The sequence below is a fragment of the Centrocercus urophasianus genome, unplaced genomic scaffold (genome assembly GCF_019232065.1).
Source record: "Centrocercus urophasianus isolate 14NV4802_14NV808 unplaced genomic scaffold, USGS_Curo_1.0 seq_5, whole genome shotgun sequence".
NCBI lineage: Eukaryota > Metazoa > Chordata > Aves > Galliformes > Phasianidae > Centrocercus > Centrocercus urophasianus.
The window spans coordinates 7,031,859-7,053,437 of record NW_024885088.1 but is presented as its reverse complement, the minus strand read 5'-3'; the positions used below and the strand labels follow the sequence as shown (position 1 = coordinate 7,053,437).

At 39.0% G+C, this 21,579-nt stretch overlaps 1 protein-coding gene across 2 annotated transcripts in view; it reads left to right on the top strand.

Moving 5' to 3' along the window:
• Nucleotides 1-21,579, top strand: part of LRP6 (LDL receptor related protein 6) — a 124,028-nt gene that overhangs the window by 80,660 nt on the left and 21,789 nt on the right. For both annotated transcript variants that reach the window (XM_042834935.1, XM_042834934.1), the window contains exons 8-12: nt 11,427-11,643; nt 12,951-13,240; nt 15,348-15,574; nt 18,013-18,197; nt 19,801-20,127. In XM_042834935.1, the coding sequence (XP_042690869.1) occupies nt 11,427-11,643; nt 12,951-13,240; nt 15,348-15,574; nt 18,013-18,197; nt 19,801-20,127 (1,246 nt within the window). The remainder of the gene's footprint in view (nt 1-11,426; nt 11,644-12,950; nt 13,241-15,347; nt 15,575-18,012; nt 18,198-19,800; nt 20,128-21,579) is intronic.

The window sequence follows — 21,579 nt, the reverse complement described above, 5'->3', positions numbered from 1 at the left end:
TATTTTGCTGTTCAGTAGGTATAATTTGTTATTTTTTGTTCTCTGAGATGGGATATCAGGATGGGTGGACCTTAGTATTGACACCTTAGAGCCTCTGTTTTCCCATGTTGAGATCATTCTTCTGTTTGTTGAATGGGGAATCTTTATTTAGTTTGTCGTATTAACTTCAGGAAAACTTTGTGTTTTTCCTTAGACATAGGATTGCTGCTTGCTCATCACATTTCAGAAAGGCAGAAATGGGCTGAACATTGATGATCTCTGATAATGATAGATTGGAGTGCCAGTTCAATACAGCTTCTGTAATTAGAAAAGCATGGGAAGGCTCTATAGAGTGAAGAAGAGGGATTCATCTGAAAGAATAATTCAGTCTGAAATAGATGTTTTTTTCTTTATTGTGCCGAGTAATGCAAATACAGTAGAGAGTCTGATTACCAATGAATCTTAGCGAATTTTCCCCAGGATCTTTGTGTGGTCTCTGTATTTTTTTATATTAGATCGTTTGTGCCATGGTAAGCTACAGAAATATCAGGCTATGATGTCATTACCTACAATAGCTAAAATATTACTGACATTTCAACTCTTCCCTTTTCCTCTGACTGCATTTCTCTCCTATGGCAACCATGAATCCTGAGACTTGTAACACTTTCCCTGCCCTCCTCACCCTTATTTCTTTTTAATAACTGTTTACTAGGAGGTGGTTTGACCTTCGGTAAATTTTTTAAGCTCGCATTTGCGGAAAAGACAGTGGAGGAGGTGCAACAGAGAAGGTGTTTGTGGCAGGGTCAAAATAGGAAACTTAGAATTGAACGTGAAAATATTTGGTTCATGCCTGGTCTCTGCTTTGCTTGTGTGTGTCTGTGTGTGTTTGGGATGGGGAGCAGGCATAAAAACAGGAGAAATGTGTTCGTATACTTTAAATACTATTTCATACATGGCTTTAAATAAAGCATACTTCTTCCCTTTCCAGTGTGTGGAGTTCTTCAGAAACATTATTTAATTGCAGCTCAACTGACATTAATGTTTCTTGCAAGCTATGTTTCTGATTTGTTTGTGCCACATAGGAGCTTTTATTATTTATATTTTATGCACTGTTTCATGCTATGCTGTTCTGGAGCCCCCAGACGATAATAAAGCATCAGCAGGGGTTAATGGAGACTGGCAGGGGGTACAGCAGGGAGCTTTTGTTCCCATTTTATCTGGCAGCCTGCAGCAGGCAGAAGCAGGCTGTGGCTCAACAGCTTCGTCATTTATCTCGGTCAGGTTTCACTGCTGATAAACTTCTATTGAAATGGATGGCTGCTATTGTGCTTACCAGTAGGGAAGATTTCTCATTGACTTGCCACAGGTTTAAAGCATTTTCCTGCCGTGCTATGAGGTTAAAAATGTATGATCTGCTCTGCTGAATTGGTCTTATGTTTCCTCCTCAAGTGAATATTTGTCTTCTGAGCACGTACGCTACCTGTTTTAAGGCATAGGTTGGATTTTAAATGGTCAGCAAATCTCGTATTGATAAAGCAATTATGAATGGATGTGTGTATGTGTGGCTGTGTGCATTAAGAGGAAATAATCATTATATGGCTGATTTCTCACAATTTTTCAGTCTGTGCTTCGTTTTTCTTTATTCATCTTTCCTCTTCTTCACACTCAGAGGTAGAGATGACACCCGCTTACACCTACTAGTGGTGAGTTTAAAGAAAGGACTGCCTCCTATACAATGTAACCATTCTCCAGTGATTTTTGAGTGCAGCTCTAACTTGAAGTGTTTCTGCATTCCTAAATTTATTAGCCGTGCCTAGCATTACTGTGTCTAATCCTCATGATTAATATAGAAAATCTTACATCCTGCTGTTTTTCAGCGTAAGTACACAGAAGCTTTCAGAACGCCCCCTTGTCAGACAACAGAAAGCGGATGCCACTAAGACATTTTGAGTACAAAATTCTTGAACAGAGAAGACCTTTTTGTCTTTGACCCAGGAGCTAATAGCTTGGCATCTAGAGAATGCTCTAATTCACATTCTAATCCTGAAATTGCAGGGCTGCATTTTCCTCTGATGACAACTCCCTCAATTTTACTACCAGCCTAATAAGGAAATTTTGTTTTCTAAGCTCTTGTGCTTATTCGGTGACTGCAAAGTTGTCATGTAGCATATTTTTATGTTGTGAAATGCTGATGTCTTGAAAGCCTGATCATTAATGATGTCCCCATCCACCACATTTTGAAACAGACATTGGAAAATGGAGAAACAGAAACAGGTCTGTTTTTTAAAACAAGTGTTAAACACACCTGATTTTGTAAAATTGCATTACACTTTTCATAGGTATTAGAAGTAGGGTAGTTCAAGTTAATTTTGTTCCTAATTTTGTTGGGAAAATTTCCGCTCCAACAGGCTTGCTCTTTATCCCAAAAACAGAGAGAGGAATTTTTAGCTTCCTTTATTCGAATGAAGGGATTCTAATGGAGGCACTTCCCAGAAGTATCTCTCAACCTGTTAGAGGTCACAGCCTCTTTTATCTCCATACCTGGGTGCTATGAGTGAGTGCTGTCCTTTTCCCCATTGGCTGAGGTACTCAGATTCACATTCTTCTTAGTTTGCCTGCCATGCACTTATCTCTCCCCTGAAGCTAACCCCACTTCATTTCCTTGCTTATACTTATGTTGTAGTCTGGATTCAGAGTTTGTTGCTTTTCCCGACTATAGAGCTGTGTTTGTATCCTGTTTAACAAAGTCCATCCCTCTTTGTCCTGTCAAGCTAGCAGGATTTGCAGGCAGGTGCTAAGCTAGCATCTCCTGCTATGTATCTGCAAAATAAGTTTGTTTAACCAGTTCTTTTTCTCAGCCTTCATTCATCAGCTTTATCTTGTTTCGCAGGGATACCCTATCCTCCAAATTTCAGCTTTTCTTATTTTACAAGGACACCTTATCTTTTCTTCATTCATCTTAATTTTGTCCGCAATGCATTGTTCACCTGGTTGTGGCACGCAAGGTCTACATTCAGCAAAGAACACCACATTTGTATTGCAGGGGTGGGGTAAAGACAGATTCCCCTTCTTCATCCAAGTTTCAAAATTTTGCAGTTTACTTTGTCAGGGAACTTCTACTCATTTCTTAATGCCTGCTTGGCCTCCAGTAAGAAAACTGTAGATTATATAAAAATGAAATAGTTCATACTTTGCACATTTTTCACTTGAGTAATTTCTTTATCTTCTGAATTAATGAAGAACTAAATTTCATGATTAAGTCAAAGATAGGAAAACTGTAATACACAGTGAACAAATAGCAACCAGAGATAGCTTACTGGTAAGGTCTCCTGACTCCATTCAAGAATTTGAGTGGGTTTTAGCCACAGACTGCAAATGTCAAGCTAAGACTTTTTGCTATTGCTCACTTGTTATTAAGAAAAAAACAACTTTTCACCATGGTGTTATACAGTTGCCACTTATGTACTTTATGCAGATGTTCAAAGTGTTTTAATATGAAAGTAAAAAAGGGGGAAAAAAAAAAAAGTGTTTAAAACATTCATTCAGTTTAGATCCAAAGACATCAACATCTGTGCCCAAATGTGGAGTCCTCAGTACAGGAGAGTCCTGTTGGAGCATGTCCAGAGAATGGACACAAAAATGATCTGAGGGATGAAGCACCCTCCCCAGAGTGAGTTTAGGCTGTTCTGCCTGGAAAAGAGAAAGCTCTGGGGAAACCTGATAGCTGCCTTTCAGTGTCTAAACAGGGGGCTGTAAGAAAGAAGGATACAGGCTCTTTCACAGGGTCTGTGATGATAGGAGAAGGGAAATGGTTTCAAATTAAGATGGGAGATTTAGGCTGGATATAAGAAAATAGTTTTTTACAGTAAGGGTACTGAAGCAGGAGCAGGTTGCCCAGAGGGGTCGTGGATGGGCTCTGAGCAACCTGACTGAGCTGTGGATGTCCCTGTTCATTGCAGGTGACCTTTGAAAGTCCTTTCCAAATCAAGTGCTATGATTGTATGTAAAAGCCTGATGTATTCAAAACAGCTGTGATTGTTTTAAGTGGTGGAGGGTGATGTGAAGAGATATTGAGCTATCTTCTGTTTCTGTTTCAGCTTGGCGTGGTTCTGTCAGTCTCCATTATTCCTTAACTTCCATTAACTTAACATTATTCTGGCATTTTTATTTCCCTCTAGACTTAACAGTAGCACAAAAAAGACTGAGATGGTCTTTGTGATCCTTCTTAATGATCAGCTTTTTTCACACGGTGGTGTGCTGTGTGTTTGTTTTTTAACTTGGCACAGAGAACTTGTAGTTCTCATCTGTATTGCTTTCCCTGGTCCTGCCTGTAATGTTGTAACTTTGTGAAAGTCTAATATCTGGGAAAAAAAAAGAAAAAGTTTTATAAGAAAGTTAGTGCTTTCTATTAGACTGGTAAATACTTACAGTGAAAAACAATATTTTGAGCATGCAGAGAGTCTCAGAATTTAAGTAATTCTGCTATATGAAAAGTTGAATCAACATAACAGCTTCCTGCCACCGAAAGAGTGGGAAGCATCCCAAGGTCTGACCCCTGGCTTTGCACTGGCTTAGTCACTTATTGAACCGTTCTGTGAATCAGTTGGACTAGCCCAAACAGCAGAATTTTTTTTTCTCTTTTTCTTCCATTAAAAAAAATCAGTTATAGGTATTCTTGGAGGAGTCTGGAGTTTGGCAAAGAGCAAGTTATAAATGATGATTTTGTTAGGGGAAGGTACTTTAAGTAAGTCCCTTAGGAAGGGAAAGGAAAGAACGGAAGCTTTTGCCCATGTTTGGTAGCATTAGAAGTCGGGCTGCCAAACTTTATATTTTGAAATTGTCCCCCAAAACCACTGTGTGGGTTCATGTTGGTTTTGGGTAGCCTTCTTTGCTTCCTGTGAATTATGCATGTGGTTGTTCATTAGACTTTGCTGACGAATTTTAGTCTGCAAAATCTCAGTAATGAGCTTGCTCTCGATTCTCTGCACCCGTATTCTCTTATTCCCAAATAGTCTGTATCCACATAAAAGAACAATCTCAGACTGTTGCTGATCCACCTTGTGAATTAATATGCCAAAATTAATTTCCACAGCCAGACATCTTCATTCACCTGCGAAAATCTCTTCTCAACCTGTTTGATATTTTGTCTTGGATTGTTCTTTACAAACGTACTGTTCCTTTCTGTGAGTGTGTGTGTTGTGTGAAATTTCCTAGATGTCACAGCTGATTGTCACACTGGTTACAAATGTAAACTTTCTCCCCTGTCTGCTTGTCACCTTACCTGACTTGGTCACTTTCATTGAAAACTCAGCCAATTTTTTTCTGAAACTGTATTCCATCACTGAGATGGAATTCTTTTGTTGGCATTGATTGATCAGTGAGCTACAGCAGTTCTCCTTTTGCAAAAATAATGAACTTGTACAACGTGTGTAGTGTGATTAAAAGGGCAATTTATAAAGATAATCTCTTCTGTTTCTACATATTTATCTTCACTGCATTCCTATTGCGAATATTATCAATGCTCAGGGAAAATATAAAGTTGAATTCTTTGGGAAAGTGATTTGAGCTCAAAAGAAAACAGGGGGTGGTTGGAGCTGTTAAACTCAAAATTATGATAGCTATTATGAAACAATTAATAGTAAGAAATTTTAGAGTTAGCTGAAGACACTTTGTTTGTGAACAAAATATAGAAGATTGCAGGTATATCTCTTCTACAGTAAAATTCTGAGTTGTCTTCCCATTTCATATCTGAAATATTCCTTACCATTTTGGAATTGAGGGAGAACGTTGCCAGTACATTAGTGGCACTGAGAGAATAATTTCCTTAAGGCACTTTTAAAGTTTTGACTGCTCACTCAAAGAGAGTGCAGTTGATCAAGATATTTTTATTTTATTTTATTTTATTTAGATGGGAAGAGTAATAAAACTGGGTCATCGTCCCCCTTTCCTCGTTTAGAGCTACTGTTTTTTAGCAGTAGACACATTTTAATTGTGTGAGATTACTGCATCCACAACAGGAAAATCATTCTGTTCTGTACATGTTGCTTCAAGAAGCTGAAAATACATAATGCACGTAATACACTAAACCAGTCTGAAAAAAAATGTTGATGGAATGTTAAGAAGGCATTCTAGCTATCTTTCCAAGTTATTTTTAAGAAAGATAGTGTCCCAGTTTTCTTTTTTCCTTAATCAAATAGGTTTAATGAGGTAATGTTTTTTATGTCTCTGATATACTAAGACTCATGTACTTTTAGATCATGGATGTCTAGCCTTTTGGCTTGCTTGAGCCAAATTTAGGGAACAGAAATTATCTTGGGCTGCATATGAGTAGGTTGCTCCAAAAGTAATGCCTCCCTTTATTTCCATGGAAAGCACAAAGGATACAAAAAACACAATAATACTATTTGATATAGCAAAGTCTCAGCTACAAAACACTTTTTAAACATAGTCACCACCATTGGCTATGCATTTTCCCTCGTAATGTAAAAGAGCCTGTATGATACGCTCACAACGATCTGACCCACTGTCACCACTGCTGAAAGTCAACAGCCAGCGCCTCACTGTGGCTGTGCTCATATTCACTATTTCATCTCAGTAACAAATAAGAAACCATTAGTGAATGCCAATGAATGCAATTTTTTCCACAGAGGAATTCAGTGACACACCATTGCTTCACAGACACTTCCATGTCAGATGCCATTTGTCAGACTGTTTCTTTGCTGCCATCTGTCACACATCAACAAAATGTAATGGAATACTGGTGGAAGGGTTCAATCTCTACTGCCAATACTGTCACCAATAGCCAGCTCTGATGTTATGTGCCAAGGTAATAAAATAGGAGGCATTATTTTTGGAGCAGCCCTTGCAAAACATACAGTATTGTTAATATGCAAGTAACAAAATATTGTAATTCTTAATATTTTTCTTAAGAAGTTAAAAAAAAAAAAAAAAAAAAAAAAAGAAGAAGAAGAGAGAGAGAGAAAAACGAAAACATAAAACTTGTGGAATATTTGACCTTGTTGTGAAATCAAGACACCTGGCTGGTTCAAAGGCAGTGGTTTCAATTCTCAGAGCAGCATCAAGGTGTTCATTAGAGAGTTCTGATGAAATTTTACTCTTCCTGTACTTTATCCTTGACAGTCATTGTTCAAAATGTGTGTTCTGCCAAAAATCAATGACATGAATAAAGTGTGATTGTGAAGCGAAGGATGTTTTTCTCTGCTAAGACTGGGATTATGAAAGTCCAATAGAGAGACATGATCAGATTTTTGAATTGAATATCTGATTGCTGCTCTACATTCTGTTTAAAAATTTGCATGTCATATATTTATATCAACTGGAAATGGTCTTGCAAATGTAAATACATGATTTTTCAGGCAGCCTTGAAACCCCAAGCTGTGGGACGCGGTTAAAATGCCCACGGGATGGGATGCCAGATAGACCTAGAACAGACTGAGCAGTGGGCGTAAGTGAACATCATGAGGTTTGACAAAGCCAAGTACAACATCTTGCACCTGGGTCAAGGCAACCTCCATGATGAGTACAAGCTGGGGGAATGAAAAGATTGATCATAGCCCTGTTGAAAAGGACTTAGGGGTACTGGTGGATGGGAAGCTGGACGTGAGTCACAGTGTGCCCTCGCAGCCCAGAAATCTGACTGTATCCTGAGCTGCTTCTAAAAAAGAGCAGCCAGCAGGTTGAGGGAGGTGAACTTGCCCCTCTACTCTGTGCAGGTGAGACTTCACCTGGAGTACTGCATCCAGATTTGGAGTCTTCAGTACAGGAGAGGCATGGACCTGTTGGAGTGTGTCCAGAGGAGCGCTACAAAAATGACCCAAGGGATGAAATACCTCACCAGTCAGGGCAGGCTGAGAGCGCTGGGGCTGTTCTGGTGGAACACCCATCCTTGGAAACTTTCAAGGCCAGACTGAACCAGGCTCTGATCACCTGATCTAGCTGTAGACATCGCTATTCACTGCAGTGGAGTTGGACTAGATGACCGTAAAAGTTCCTTCCAACTCTAAGGATTCTATAATTCTATAATTGTATTTTCAAATTCTTCTGCCAAAACAGAAAGCATGGCTGCATATTCTTTGCTACTCAGAGCCCTGTGTTTAGCCAGTGTCTCAAAATTATACATACATACAATTATGTGCCATCACTTCAGCCAGCACTGCCCCTCCCCTTCCCCACCCCTTGCTTTCATTGACACCTTGTTAATAGTGCACTGATGGTTTTGCTGTTGATGGGTGATGGCTGTGTACCTGTGGCCTCTCCCCAAGAGCTGCTGCCTTCTAATGGCAGGGTGGGGAATGGGCTTCACTGTGAGACATGCTGGGCCACAGGTTGGACACTCCTGCTTTAGGTGAAAAATGAACAAAATGACTAGTGGTATCATGAACTGACTCAATAAGTTGCATCGAAGAAACAGTGCATGTAAATATTTATAATTGAATAATCAAGGCTGAAATAACTGAACTTAAATCTTACATGTTCCTAAACTATTTCAGGTATATCTTGGGCCTTGTTCAAGATCTCTTTCTATGTTATTTTGAAATATCTGGGATATGTGGATGGAATTCAGTATTTCACAACTGTCTTAAAGTAATACTTTATATGGTTTTTTCACAGATGAGGTTTGTGTGATGGCTGAGCTCTAGTCTTGGACAAATGAAATGACCCGTGTAAATTACTGAAAGTTCAAACCCCAGATTAGCAGAAAGGGGAATTCTCTGCGTTAGCCTATTTATCACACATATTACCAGTATTCAAAAGTGAATTGAAACCGAGGTGTCTGTCAGCAAGAAAGGCCCTTAGAACATACCATTTTCTAATCTAGTCTGTAGTTTAAATACTGAAATAACCCTTCAGAAATAGGGTGGTTTTTTTAATTGCTTTTCTTGACCACTGAATACAGCATCTTAAAATATGCCCACATTTTCAGCACTAATTTATTTGTTTTGAATAAGCTGTGTGTTTGAGCCTGTAGATTTGCATTCATTACTGTTTTATGATAAGCAAAACACTTATACTACAGGCAGAACATCTGGCATTTTTCTGAGGCTGTTTAATTTTTGTACTTGGTTTTCTTTTTTTTCATGGAACTTCTCATTTTTTCAGTCAAGGTGGTGTTCATGGTTACACTGCATCTGTTTCCTGTTGTGTATATTCTTACTGTGGCTAGCAGTATTCAGAATGGCCTCAAAATGTGAAAGCCACACCATATTGTGGTTAAAGCAGCATAGAGCACTGGAGACATTGCCTCATAGTAGAAGATGGGTTTCACACATGGGGGATTTGGTTGTGCTAGTCTTCACTGTGGTCAGCTGATCCATGTGAGTCAGGAGAAAGTGTATGAATGCAGAAAGCAGTATCAGCTGGGACTCAGTCGTGCAAATTAATTTCAGTCCATGCAGAGATTATGCTGAAAGTTTTTGGAGTTTGATTAGTAATTCTTTGTATTTCATCACATATTTTATGTGTGTGTTATATCCCTTGCCACTTTGCTTACTCTAGACTGTTTGATACTTTAGCCTGATGAGATTCTATTAAAATCTCCTAACGCGTGGCCAAAGTGAGGACAGACCTTGTAGTGCCGTGGAACAATTTCTGTGGTGGTACCTAATTGGCAGGTATTTACAGTGAGTAATATCACATGGATGTGTGATATCAGATAAGATGGCAGTTATGTTTCACTGGTTACTACTGTGCATGTTGAGTCGATTAACTTCCCTGTATCTGTCTGTCCCATGTATCACTTAGCAAGTACTAATTACTACCATATATTAATCCATTGCAAATAAATGGCTTATCTCAGTAATTTTAGGGAGAGAGTGAAAGTCATTCCAGAAGTTTAAGATGCGTGTTATGGCTAGAAAGGAGTGTAGGCAAAGGAACGAGCAGTTTTCCTTTGTGATAATGATGTTTTCTTAAAGACATAGTGGCATTAAGGACTGTAACTCATGGATTATAATTCTTATGAATGTTAAATCTGTGTCTCCAGTTCTGAAGGTAACCGTTACTCTTGTTTAGGAGCCTCATTTATCAAAACAGAACGTAGAAGGCATGCTGCTAGGAACTGAAAGTCAGCAGATGCTGGAAATTTCTGAAGCCGAATAATATTGGAAGAGCAGAGTTTGTTTTCAAGAGGGAGTCTGGGAATCAGGCAATTATACTGGGCTCTGAGCCTATCTAAATCTGTGATAGGAAAAGCTATGTTTGGAATTGGTTATCAGCATTAAAGGACGTAAGTTACAGGTTTGGAAATGGTAAATGCACCTTGGCACAAAGTATAGCTGCAAGGACTGTGACTCTCAGAAGGATCTTAGTGGAAACACAGGAAAAAGCATTCCACTAAGTAATGCCTCATCTCATTTTTGTGAAACATATGTATTTATTGGTGTGTGTGTAGAAGTTTGCTGTATATGCTAGTAGACTGGAGATTTGTTTGTTTGTTTTTGGTAATCCAATTCCTCAAAGTAGTTGACTTAAAGGAAAAAAAAACCCAAACCAAAACAAACAAACAAAACAAAATAACAAAAAAACAGAGCTTACTCCTAGAAACCAGAGAGTATTCCAAGTCCCTCTCATATTAATATAGGAATTGTGCTTATAAAGATTTGCTTCCCCTCCTAACATACTGAGAGTAAATGTGACAGTATCTAGGGTTTTATGACCATGAACAGATGTAAGGTAATGTATGGGAACTGCTGAGTCACGGCCTGAAGCTCTGATTGACCAACTGAGGTGAGCAATACGTCAGCCCTGGGGGCACAGGCGAAGGCAGGAAGGGGTGAGCCTGCCTCCCCCTCTCCTAGACCCATTTAAGAGCTGACTACCAGGGGGAAAAGATCTCTTCTGGAGATCCCTCCTCTGGAGTTTTGCGGTGAGCCCAGGACTTTCTCTCTATTCTCTTTCTGTTATTATAATCTGCTTTGCCAAAGTCGCTTGTTTATTTCATAATTATAACATCTTCATATTCATTGGTTATACAGATAGAATTTAATTATTCTGAAGATTATGGCTTTTTTTTTTTAATGTTTTTTTCAGTGAACTAAAAATAGTTTATTTTACTGACTTGCACATTATACCATATGCTGAGAAAGGCATGAATTTGTTTCTCTGTGCCTTTCCTCTCTCTCCCTTCATTCATAGGCGAAGGGTAGGCGTTGTTCCAAACCAGCCTTCTCATTTCTCATGTGCTAGGACATTTTTCTGACCACAAAACATCATCCGTCTGACAGAGTTATGGTTGTAACTGCACAAGTCTTTAAGATTGAGCCATGGGAAGAATGGGAAATCATATAGACTTGTCTATGGCTATCTCATTCCACCAAGGCAAGACCAAGAGAGAGATCTGAAAACAGTAGTTTATTGTTATCCTTTTTTAAAATCTTAAAATATCCTTGGGTAACGGGAAGTTTTTTTGCATTTGTGTGTATTCATAGGTGATGAATGCTGATGGAACTGGGAGAAGAGTTCTTGTAGAGGACAAACTTCCTCACATCTTTGGATTCACGTTATTGGGAGACTATGTTTATTGGACAGATTGGCAAAGACGCAGCATTGAACGTGTGCATAAGCGGACAGCAGAAAGAGAAATCATCATAGATCAACTGCCTGATCTAATGGGCCTCAAAGCTACTAATGTACACCAGATAATTGGTGAGTGACACTACAAATCATGCTAGTATAATAAAATTGAAAATTTCACCGGTGTCCTTTTGAAGGGATCGTTTTATACCAGGTCAGATTTCTAGAATGGGGCAGAATACAGTTTCTTCTCCGACAGCTGCAGGCTGCAGTTTGAAGGAGTGTGGTAGGTCTTTTGTGTGGTGCTTCAGTTCTCTAACCTGGCTGAATAGTAAGACAAAAAAAAAAAAAACACCAGACATTCCCTGTGTCCATGACACTCCCATCCATTCTCCTGCTTAGGTAATTGGAGCACCTCATAGGTGTGAACACCCCTGGATCCAGTAAGGAGAGGAGGATCAGGGAAAATGAGAACAGCCAGCTGTTAGATTAGCCTGGCTGTTTTTGGAGTTGTATCTGTAGTAGGAATCATCCTGCAATCTGAACACGTGCTCTTGGTGATCAAGAGCTAAGAATGAGCCAGTTTTAGTCTGTTCAGTGTTTTTCAAATGAATGCTGCAAAATCATTTTTAAAAACAACCAGGAGCACATTATGCTCTGTGGTATTTGTGGAATGAAAACACAGGATCTAATTTCAAGTTGGTTTTCAAAACACTGATACAGTTGAGTTGTGGCATCACAGAACTTGTCACGTTCCCTGAATATCCTGCCTCGTAGGCAGGGCTTTCAGTCTCTTGGTGCCACATCTGGTTTGTACCCCATGGAGTTAGTTAAATGCAGTTGAGGTGTATCTTTGCATTGCTGCTACGTGAAGATGCTTGACAGTACGTGTATTTGAAATATAACCCTCTTTCCAGCTGCTTGGCTAACTGATCTTGGTAATGGCGGGTGAATTTCTAGCGCGTGCAGGTGTATGTGCTAATATTGCAAAGAGCTGCTTTACTAGCTCCTGGAAAGAAGAGGCCATTAAGTGGATGTGAAAATAATCTCTAAATTTTCCATCCCTAGGAATGCAAATGGGGTACATACTTAGACCAATGTGTTATTAAAAGTGACAGGACTTGCACTTGTTTTCTTATGTATTTGCCTTCACTTCTGTGCTTATGCTATGAATCAGTATTATCGATGCTTGAGGCCTGATCTCATCCCCTATTGCTAGGTTTATTTCAGGAAAAGGAGTGCTGGTTTTCCAGCTAGATGAATTAACATCCCTCTAAAAGACTAGAAGAAACAAAAACAAATTCATTCAGGACAAAAGGTGGAAAACTACTTCTGTTTCTTAAAGGGCTCATGCTGTTGTTGATGCGTGTGAGGTCCGACTTTCTCTTCCAAATGAAGACAGCTTGTAATGATTGCTTTTCCTTGTGTTGCATGCTTAGGTACAAATCCTTGTGCAGAGGATAATGGTGGTTGCAGCCATTTGTGCCTGTACAGACCACAAGGCCTTCGCTGCGCTTGTCCCATAGGCTTGGAGCTCATCAATGATATGAAGACCTGCATTGTCCCAGAAGCTTTCCTTCTGTTTTCTCGGAGAGCAGATATTAGACGGATCTCTTTAGAAACAAACAACAACAATGTTGCTATTCCGCTTACTGGAGTTAAAGAAGCTTCAGCTCTGGATTTTGATGTGACAGACAATCGAATTTACTGGACTGATATTTCACTGAAGGTAGAGATGGAAGATATTCCGAATTGGCTACTAACTTGCTGCAAGATTTTTGAAATAGATAAGAATGGATTGACAAATATGTTTTACAAGATTCAAGGGATAGGTGGGAGAGCTGGTTCCAACTAGGAAAGCATTCTCTCATGTAAATCATTTAAATCTAATGTGCACGTTTCATGTAAAGGATAAGTTTGCAAAAATGAAGTTTTATGGCAGAAAGCTGAGAAGAGTACCAAACAGCAGGAGGTCTTTGAGATTAAAGATTTTTTTTGTCAAATGTGTAGGTCATTCTGAAAATAATGCCTCCTATTTATTTCCATGGAAACTACAATAGATACAAAGATCATGCTCTTCAATAGAGCAAATTTTCAGCTACAAAACACTATCTTGCAATGTATTCACCACCATTAGCTATTTGTTTTCATTGGTGACGAATAACAGCCTGCTGCTGGGCTCATAAAAATCTGCACCAGTAGAAGTAACTCGCTGTCACCACAGCTGAAACGCACCGCTCAGCCCCTCACAGTGACAGACCTTTGCTTCATGCACACTTTCATGTCAGGTGCCATTTTGTCAGACTTTCTGTCTGCTGCCATCTTTCATACAGCAACAAAATGTAATGGAATATTTGTGGGAAGGTTCAGTCTCTTCTGCCGTACTGCTAACATCTGCCTTTGATATCAGGGAACAACATAATAAAATAGGAAGCATTACTTTTGGACCAGCCCTCATATATTTAATGGATCCAGTTTTTTGTCAGAAAGTGAAAATAGGTCTTACCTGCTCATTAACTCTCATACTTACTGCACATAAGACACGTTACAAGCTTAGTCAATCAAGGGTAGGGTCTAGACTAACAAATAAATAAAAGGTTGAGGGTAGTTGTATAAACGTGGTCACTAATAGAGTGACAGAAGCCAGTGTATTGTCTGTCTGCTACCTCTGTTTTTAGCAAGTCTAGTTATTTACCATGTTTTTCATGGACTGTAGATGTAGTCAGAATTGTGAGCACCAAAAATTAGTTTTTAATGAAAGTAAGTTTTTTCACACTTGGATTGAGACCCATGCAAATAATAACTTGTGGATCTGTACAACAGAAGAATGATAAAAGTTAAAAACCATAGTGTTTAAATTAGTTTGAGAGAGAGAACTTGGCTGAACTATTTAGGTATGATATTCATTTGGAGTATGTTTGAAATGAAAATGAAAGAAAGATCCCATGATCAGTTTTTCAGGGTAATAAAAGTGAAAACTGAAAAACATTTCCCCACTGTGTGCAGTCACAAACTGCGTAATTAGCAGATAGCACCTGAACTTACAAGTAAACCAAAAATCAAATGTTTAGTTAACTTCTGATGTGTTAGAAGTATAAGAAGTATGTGCAGTGAGGAGTACAAAGGACAAAAAAAAAAGGGAGTCTGGCTCAAAGTATAGTTTTATACTGTACTAATGTTGTTCCTTTACTTTCAGGCTTATACTTATACTTGGTCATAGTAAATTACGGAATGCCTAAACTTCTAAACATAATTCTGGCTTTATTTGCTGTTGTAGAGTGATTGATTATGGTGGAAATTATAAGAAATCTTTAGAGTAAAAGACCTGGAAGAAATCATGCTTACTGAAATTGAATTAAACCATCAGTACTAAAGCACTTACACTGCTGAGCTAGTGGGCCATTATCTTGTTTTCATCTGTTTGCTATTCTGTCCTGAACTTTCTCATTAGGTTGCTTTAAATATTGTTCCATGCTGTAGCATCGATGGTTTTGTATTGTCCTGGGAGAGCTGAAATATTTCCCTCTCAAAGCTGGCACCAAGTTAAGGTCACATTGGCATGTAGACTGCTTAATTGAACCATACTAGTTATCCCATTTATTTCCCCAGTGGACCACTGTTGTAATTGACATAGAATACTTTCATAGAGTATAGTAAATCATTACTTCTGAATAGCAGCATTGTTTGCCTTGCAAATAAGTAGCACATTGTATGATCTTCTTTCCTATGAGATGCCTAAAATCTGAAAATGCTTAAAATGCAACAAAGAGAACAACCAGCCTAATGACAGGTTGGTAAAATTTCTAATTTGCCTGTGTATCTTTACTTCCCCAAAGACCATCAGCAGAGCATTTATGAATGGCAGCGCACTGGAACACGTTGTAGAGTTTGGCTTGGATTACCCTGAAGGCATGGCCGTAGATTGGCTGGGGAAGAACTTGTATTGGGCTGATACTGGAACAAATCGCATCGAAGTGTCAAAGCTGGATGGCCAGCATCGCCAAGTGTTGGTGTGGAAAGATCTTGACAGTCCCCGGGCACTGGCACTGGATCCTGCAGAGGGGTAACTTGCTAGTTTAACTTCATGTTTATGAACGTTGAAAAACAACATCTTAATGCTTCCTCTAGGGCATGTTAGTTAGGCTTTGCGTTTAAATCCTAAGAGAATTCAGCTGGGGAATATAACCTGGTAATTTAAAGTATGAGGGCTGAAAGAGTATGTTCTTAATGTCCTGAATAATCATTAAGAATATTACACAGAAAATCAGGGAAGCTCATTAAAAAGGGATTTACATTTAGTTTTTTAATTAACCACAGAATCAAAGTAGACTTGGGTTTATGGAACTCGTTAATGAGAAAAGGGCCATTGCGTTGGAAAGAAAATATTTGTCCTTTTTAAAAATGAGGATCCTTAGGATCCTTTAAACTTTTTTTTTTTTTTTTTTTTTTTTTTTTTTTTTACAAGTTAGGATCCAAAAAAACATTTTAATGGATTTAACCTGACAGTAAGCAAGTGAAACTTGAAGTCTGAGAATAAGAAAAAAATTTGCTTCTTCAGATAAGGGAGCCTTTTTTTCAATCTAGCTAAGTGAAGCAAAGATAGGGGAAAAAGTACAAACAATTATGTAACTACCTTTCATGAAAGTGAAGATTTCCTGTGAAGAAATTGCTGAGTTGGATTCAGGTATAACAGCGAAAGTGAGGCAATAAGCTGGGGGAGGAGGAGAAGAGGGGAACAAGGCAAGGTTAAATTATTTAGCTTTTGAAAGAGCTCTTCTCCTATGAAATGCTCATTTGACATTAACTAATTACTACAGATCGTTTTTGATGTTATACCAGCACTGTATTATTCTTATTTCACAAATGAGGGAACTTAGACATTTTATTTTTTACAAATGAAGGAATTCCATTTTCAGGTGCTGTGAATTTATCAGTTTCTACTGACACTATCGGAATTGCAGCGATACAGAAAACTCAGCACCCTGAAAACCTATCCCTCCTGCTTAGTTTCAGCAAGGAAGTAGCAGCTGTCTTCATGCTTAGTTGAAACAGGTTCTGCTGTTACCTCAATGAGGCACAGAGATAAGATTCAGCCCCGATATGCCAGAGACTGCCTTTACTGGTACATCAGAGACCATCCAAAACCAGATTACTAGATCTGCTTAATTGGCACAAGGGCTTGATTCAAGTTCTATGCTGAGAGCAGTTTTTTCCAAGGATTAGTACAATTCAGTGATTTTATTTTATTTTTTTTCTAGTAATCTTCACCACAGTCGGTACAATTTAGTTTAATTTTAGACCAAATTTTAGACTTCTCTTGGTTCTAGAGTCCAACTATGTCATTATAGTTCATATGCAAGTTTTCATGACATTGCTACAGTAGAGTTAATTCTAACACATGAATTCATGCTGTCCACAACTTGCAACATTTTTAAATATTAGAAGGAAAAATGTAGAAGTATTCCTGGTGTCTGAAGAGAGCATACTTGATGGTCAGTGGTGGTGCAAGCTTTGCCACTGTTTATTGGTTTAAATTAAAAAATTGACAGGTGCTTATTACTAAGGTCATTGAAGATGTTAAGATTGACCAGTTATGCCTCATTTTAAAAATTATGTTGGCTTTACATTTTGAAAGAAGTGAGCAGCTGCTTGACACCAGATGTCAAATATACAGCCCTTTAACTGTTCAGTGCCTAAAGAAAATGTAAACACACATAGGTCTGTGCTTCAGAGAGTGGTGAGGGTACTGGAACAGGATGCCCAGAGAGGTTGTGGATGCCTCGTCCTTGGAGGTGTTCAAGGCCAGGTTGGATGGCGCCCTGGGCACCCTGGTTTAGCATTAAACGTGGAGGTTGGTGGCCCTGCATGTGGCAGGGGGTTGGAGATTCGTGATCCTTGAGGTCCCTTCCAACCCTGGCCATTCTGTGATTCTGCCAGATGGCATAAGTTGGAATGTGAATACATAGCTATACAGTGTTGTTTCACTCTGCCTTCAGCAAAAATGGAGCATGCTGTTGAATAGCTGATTGACTTAGTTACAAGCAGATGAGCTTATTAACAGAACTACTGTGAATTTCTTCCTTTTCTGAATTGCTGAGTTGATGGACAGTGAATAAGAACAGAAGCTGAGTGCTGTGGAAAGCTTCTTGTTAAATAAGCAGGTATAGATGAACATGCCCAACTTCTAGCCTTCTGCCTCCTAACTGATGTGCATGGATTAGTTAAAATTGAAGTACTTTAATGCAAAATTTGCTGGTGAAAGTTCATCTCCAAATGGAAAAAATAACATTGGAAGCATTTTGAGAAAACCTGACTAATTTCCTTGTTTGTATTTTGGAAAATATATGTATATTATAATGGGGCCTATTAAATATTTGGATTTACAAGTCTTGTTTTCTTTTACTCTTTCCAAGGATTTTTGCGTAGTTTAGTTTCTTCCCTTGAGTTGCTTGTTGGTTTTTTTTGTTGTTAATTTTTTTTTTTCCTTGGCATTTCAATCAGGTTTATGTATTGGACTGAATGGGGTGGTAAACCGAAGATTGATAGAGCTTCTATGGATGGCAGTGACCGGACTACTCTGGTACCAAATGTGGGACGTGCCAACGGCCTAACTATTGATTATGCTAAAAGACGACTGTACTGGACTGACCTTGATACTAACCTGATAGAATCCTCCAACATGCTAGGTGAGCTCCAGAGTCCTGGACAGCCTCACGGGGATACTGTTGCTGTTTTACAGCTCCCTGTGACAATTTGTTGCTTGATAAATGTCCTCAGACAAAAATAGATTTTCCCAAACCCACACATCTTCAATATTTGCTTCTAAAACTAATGCATACACAATAAAATATGTAGTGGTGCCTCTATTTTTTTGTCAAAAGTAGTTGCTCGTAGTTTAAATTGTACCAACTGTGTATATGTGTTTTCAGTTATATGTAGGACAAAGCTGTCAACTTTATGTTCTGGAGTCTTGTTTTTTCTGCTCTGAAGAATGTTGTCAAATACATACCAAACACTTAATAATGTCTAGAAAGTCAGAGAAAAAGTTAAGGTACCAACAGCTTTTTGGTTAGTTTTCAGAATGTAATTTAATACAATTTGATTTTAAACTTTCTTGGTATCCCCAGGGTTCAGTAATTTTTTCCTACTATTCTGCATGCTGGAGAGTGTTCCTGGCTAGTACAGGAATGTTCTTTCTCATATAAAGGTCTGTGTAACTGTTTTATAAATTGTTTCTTGCAGCTAAAATGAGATGGAATATCCTGTTCTTTCATTATCCCAGGGAGGGATATTGTGGGTATTGTGGACCCACATCCTATCAACTTTGCCTGCATCATGTTTTTAACACCTTTACCCATGGGAGCAGACTGCTTTGTATTTCAAATTATTCAGATTATTTTTATCACCAGCCATTACTTAAGGTTAAAGGATTATGTCTACTTTAAATAGTATGTTACCAATAGTGGGAAAAAAGCAAGAAAAAAATCAAAACAGGGAAGTGCATTACTAGGAATTGCCTGTAATATAAATGCTTTCCTTTAGCCTTTCATGAATTTTGGTGTGTTGTTGAGGCTGGGTTAGTTCTCCCCAGTGTATAGTGGAACTGGACCTAGAATTAGAATTTCACCCTTCCTGTGGCCAATGACAGCAAAGTACAGGGCTGTACATCCTCCTCTGTGTAAACAGGGAATGGCTTCCTGCTTAATAGTCTCCTGTTCATTTTCTGTGACTGGACAACAAGAGATTCCATGGTAATAAAATGGTTGAAATCAGTGTGGTGGAAATCTTCCCTCCCAATACCCTGTTTCTTAAGGTCTTGATCTTCCCACGGTATACACTATTAACTGTCTGTTACCATGAGATTCTGAGTGTTCTTAATACAATGTAGAATTGTATTAAGCTCATAACAGTTCTGTGTCTGTAAGCAGTGGGCAGAGAGATCTGTGTGTGGTGCCGGAGATGCTGAAGTGGAAATACAATGTTGCCTTCAGTGGGATGAAAGGGCAGAATCTTTGTGAGAACCCCGATAACTTCTAAGAGTGAAACTTTTTTATTTAGTAGGATGTGTTCAGTTCTGTGAGTTACAGGCAGGATCAACGCATTTCTGTGCTCTGAGACTTCAGAATGGCCTTTTGAATATTGTATATTGCTTTATGATTTACTTTTGTAACAGTGAAATAGTACTATCTTTTAACCTTTCTGCGCATATGGCATATCTAAAGCATTATCCAGCATCAATTTTGTTTGAAAATACTAATGCTTTTTTTCTCCCTTCATTTTTGGAAACAGGTCTTGACCGTGAGATTATAGCTGATGACTTGCCTCACCCATTTGGCTTGACTCAGTATCAGGATTACATTTACTGGACAGACTGGAGCCGGCGTAGCATTGAACGAGCCAACAAGACAAGTGGCCAGAACAGAACTATCATCCAAGGGCATTTGGATTATGTTATGGACATCCTGGTCTTCCATTCCTCCAGGCAGGCAGGCTGGAACGAGTGTGCCTCTAGCAACGGCCATTGCTCTCATCTCTGCTTAGCAGTCCCTGTCGGTGGTTTTGTCTGTGGGTGCCCTGCTCACTACTCCCTGAACTCTGACAACAGGACTTGCAGTGGTAAGTGGTGATGAAGGAAAGTGAAATGCAGTAGCAGATATGCTTACTAATGGATGCAAGCACGGTACTTGCAGGAAAGAAGAGTTTTACTTTTAGGTGAGATGGTCCAGCTTGCCTTGCTGATAGCCAAGTTAAGTCTAGTTTCTAATACTGGCTGTGTATTTGAAAATATTTTGTTGCCCTCTCTACCTTCAAAAAGAGCAGGGCATGTGACTGGATAAAGATGGCAATAAAAGTATGCATTTTTAAGTATTTTTTTTTTAATACTGAAATCCTTCTAACTTGAAAAGGTAGGGGAAAAACTTAAAAGGAAAAAGGAAATCTAGCAACACACCAGTGTCTCAAAAAAAAGAAGAAAAATAGCTTGAGTGAAACTTTTCAGTGACTCGAGCCAAATTTGTGTAAGCGGGAAAGCCAGACATGCTTTTGTTTTCATATCTGTCAACCCTTATCAAGTGCTTGCTTGTTTTTTTGGTTTTTTTTTCATTCTAATCTTGCCTGCTATGTGTGGTAATTCAGTTTGTGCACTCTGGAGTTTGCATAGCCTTCCTGTGGGTTAAGATTTAATTCTGTAGTGCTTCTGTTTGCTGGTTGGTGTGATGCTGTGGAAGGTCCCGAAGGTGAGTTCTTTCCCTAGTGAGAGGAGGCTGAGCCCCACTGCCTCTGCAGCACTTCACTTTTCTCATCTCAGTGCAGCCAAGTCCCATTTTTCTTCATTGTTGTGCAGAATATGAACCACAAGGCCCCTCAGGCTGTGTGTAATTAGTTTCTTACCAAATAATTTATCCATCTCTCAATAACTGTCTGCTAGTGAAGCACTCACAACTTTGGCAGGGATGCTGGATGGCTGATTTCCACTGATGTCATTCAGATTAGTTGGTGGGTTAAGAGATTCGTGGTACAGAGAGAGGCAGATTGTATCTCATCTGCATTATGCCTGAGTAGAGAGATCCAACTGTTGTTTTAAAGTCAAAAGCAGGGCACCCAGTTCCATGAATGCCACTTCATAATTTTTTTTGAAAGTCGTGCTCCTTAGAGAAGCCTGCTTTATCCCCCAGTGTGTTCTGTACTCCTTCTTTCCTTTTCAGTTACAAGAGGTGCTTGCCTGACACCTGGATTTTTGTACGTGAACATTCTCACATCTTCCTGCAAGATAGAAGCACAGCTGACACCACTCCAGTGGTTGCTGTGATGTTATAGGTGGAAGAACTTGATTTCCAGTGGAAAATAAATAGCAAAATGATGTTTTCCTGTGAGAAAGCACTCTCAATGCAAGTGGGGAGAAAAGTAGGAAAGGAAGAAGAAAAATAAAGGAAATAGTTGTGAACAAACAGAACCGTCTCCCTTCAGAATGGTTCAGTCTTTCACAGTGTATTAGGAGTATTCCTTTTGCCATGTTCAAATCTGGTAACTTTCCAGCTTCTCATTTGTAGGTAATTGGAGACTTAGGCT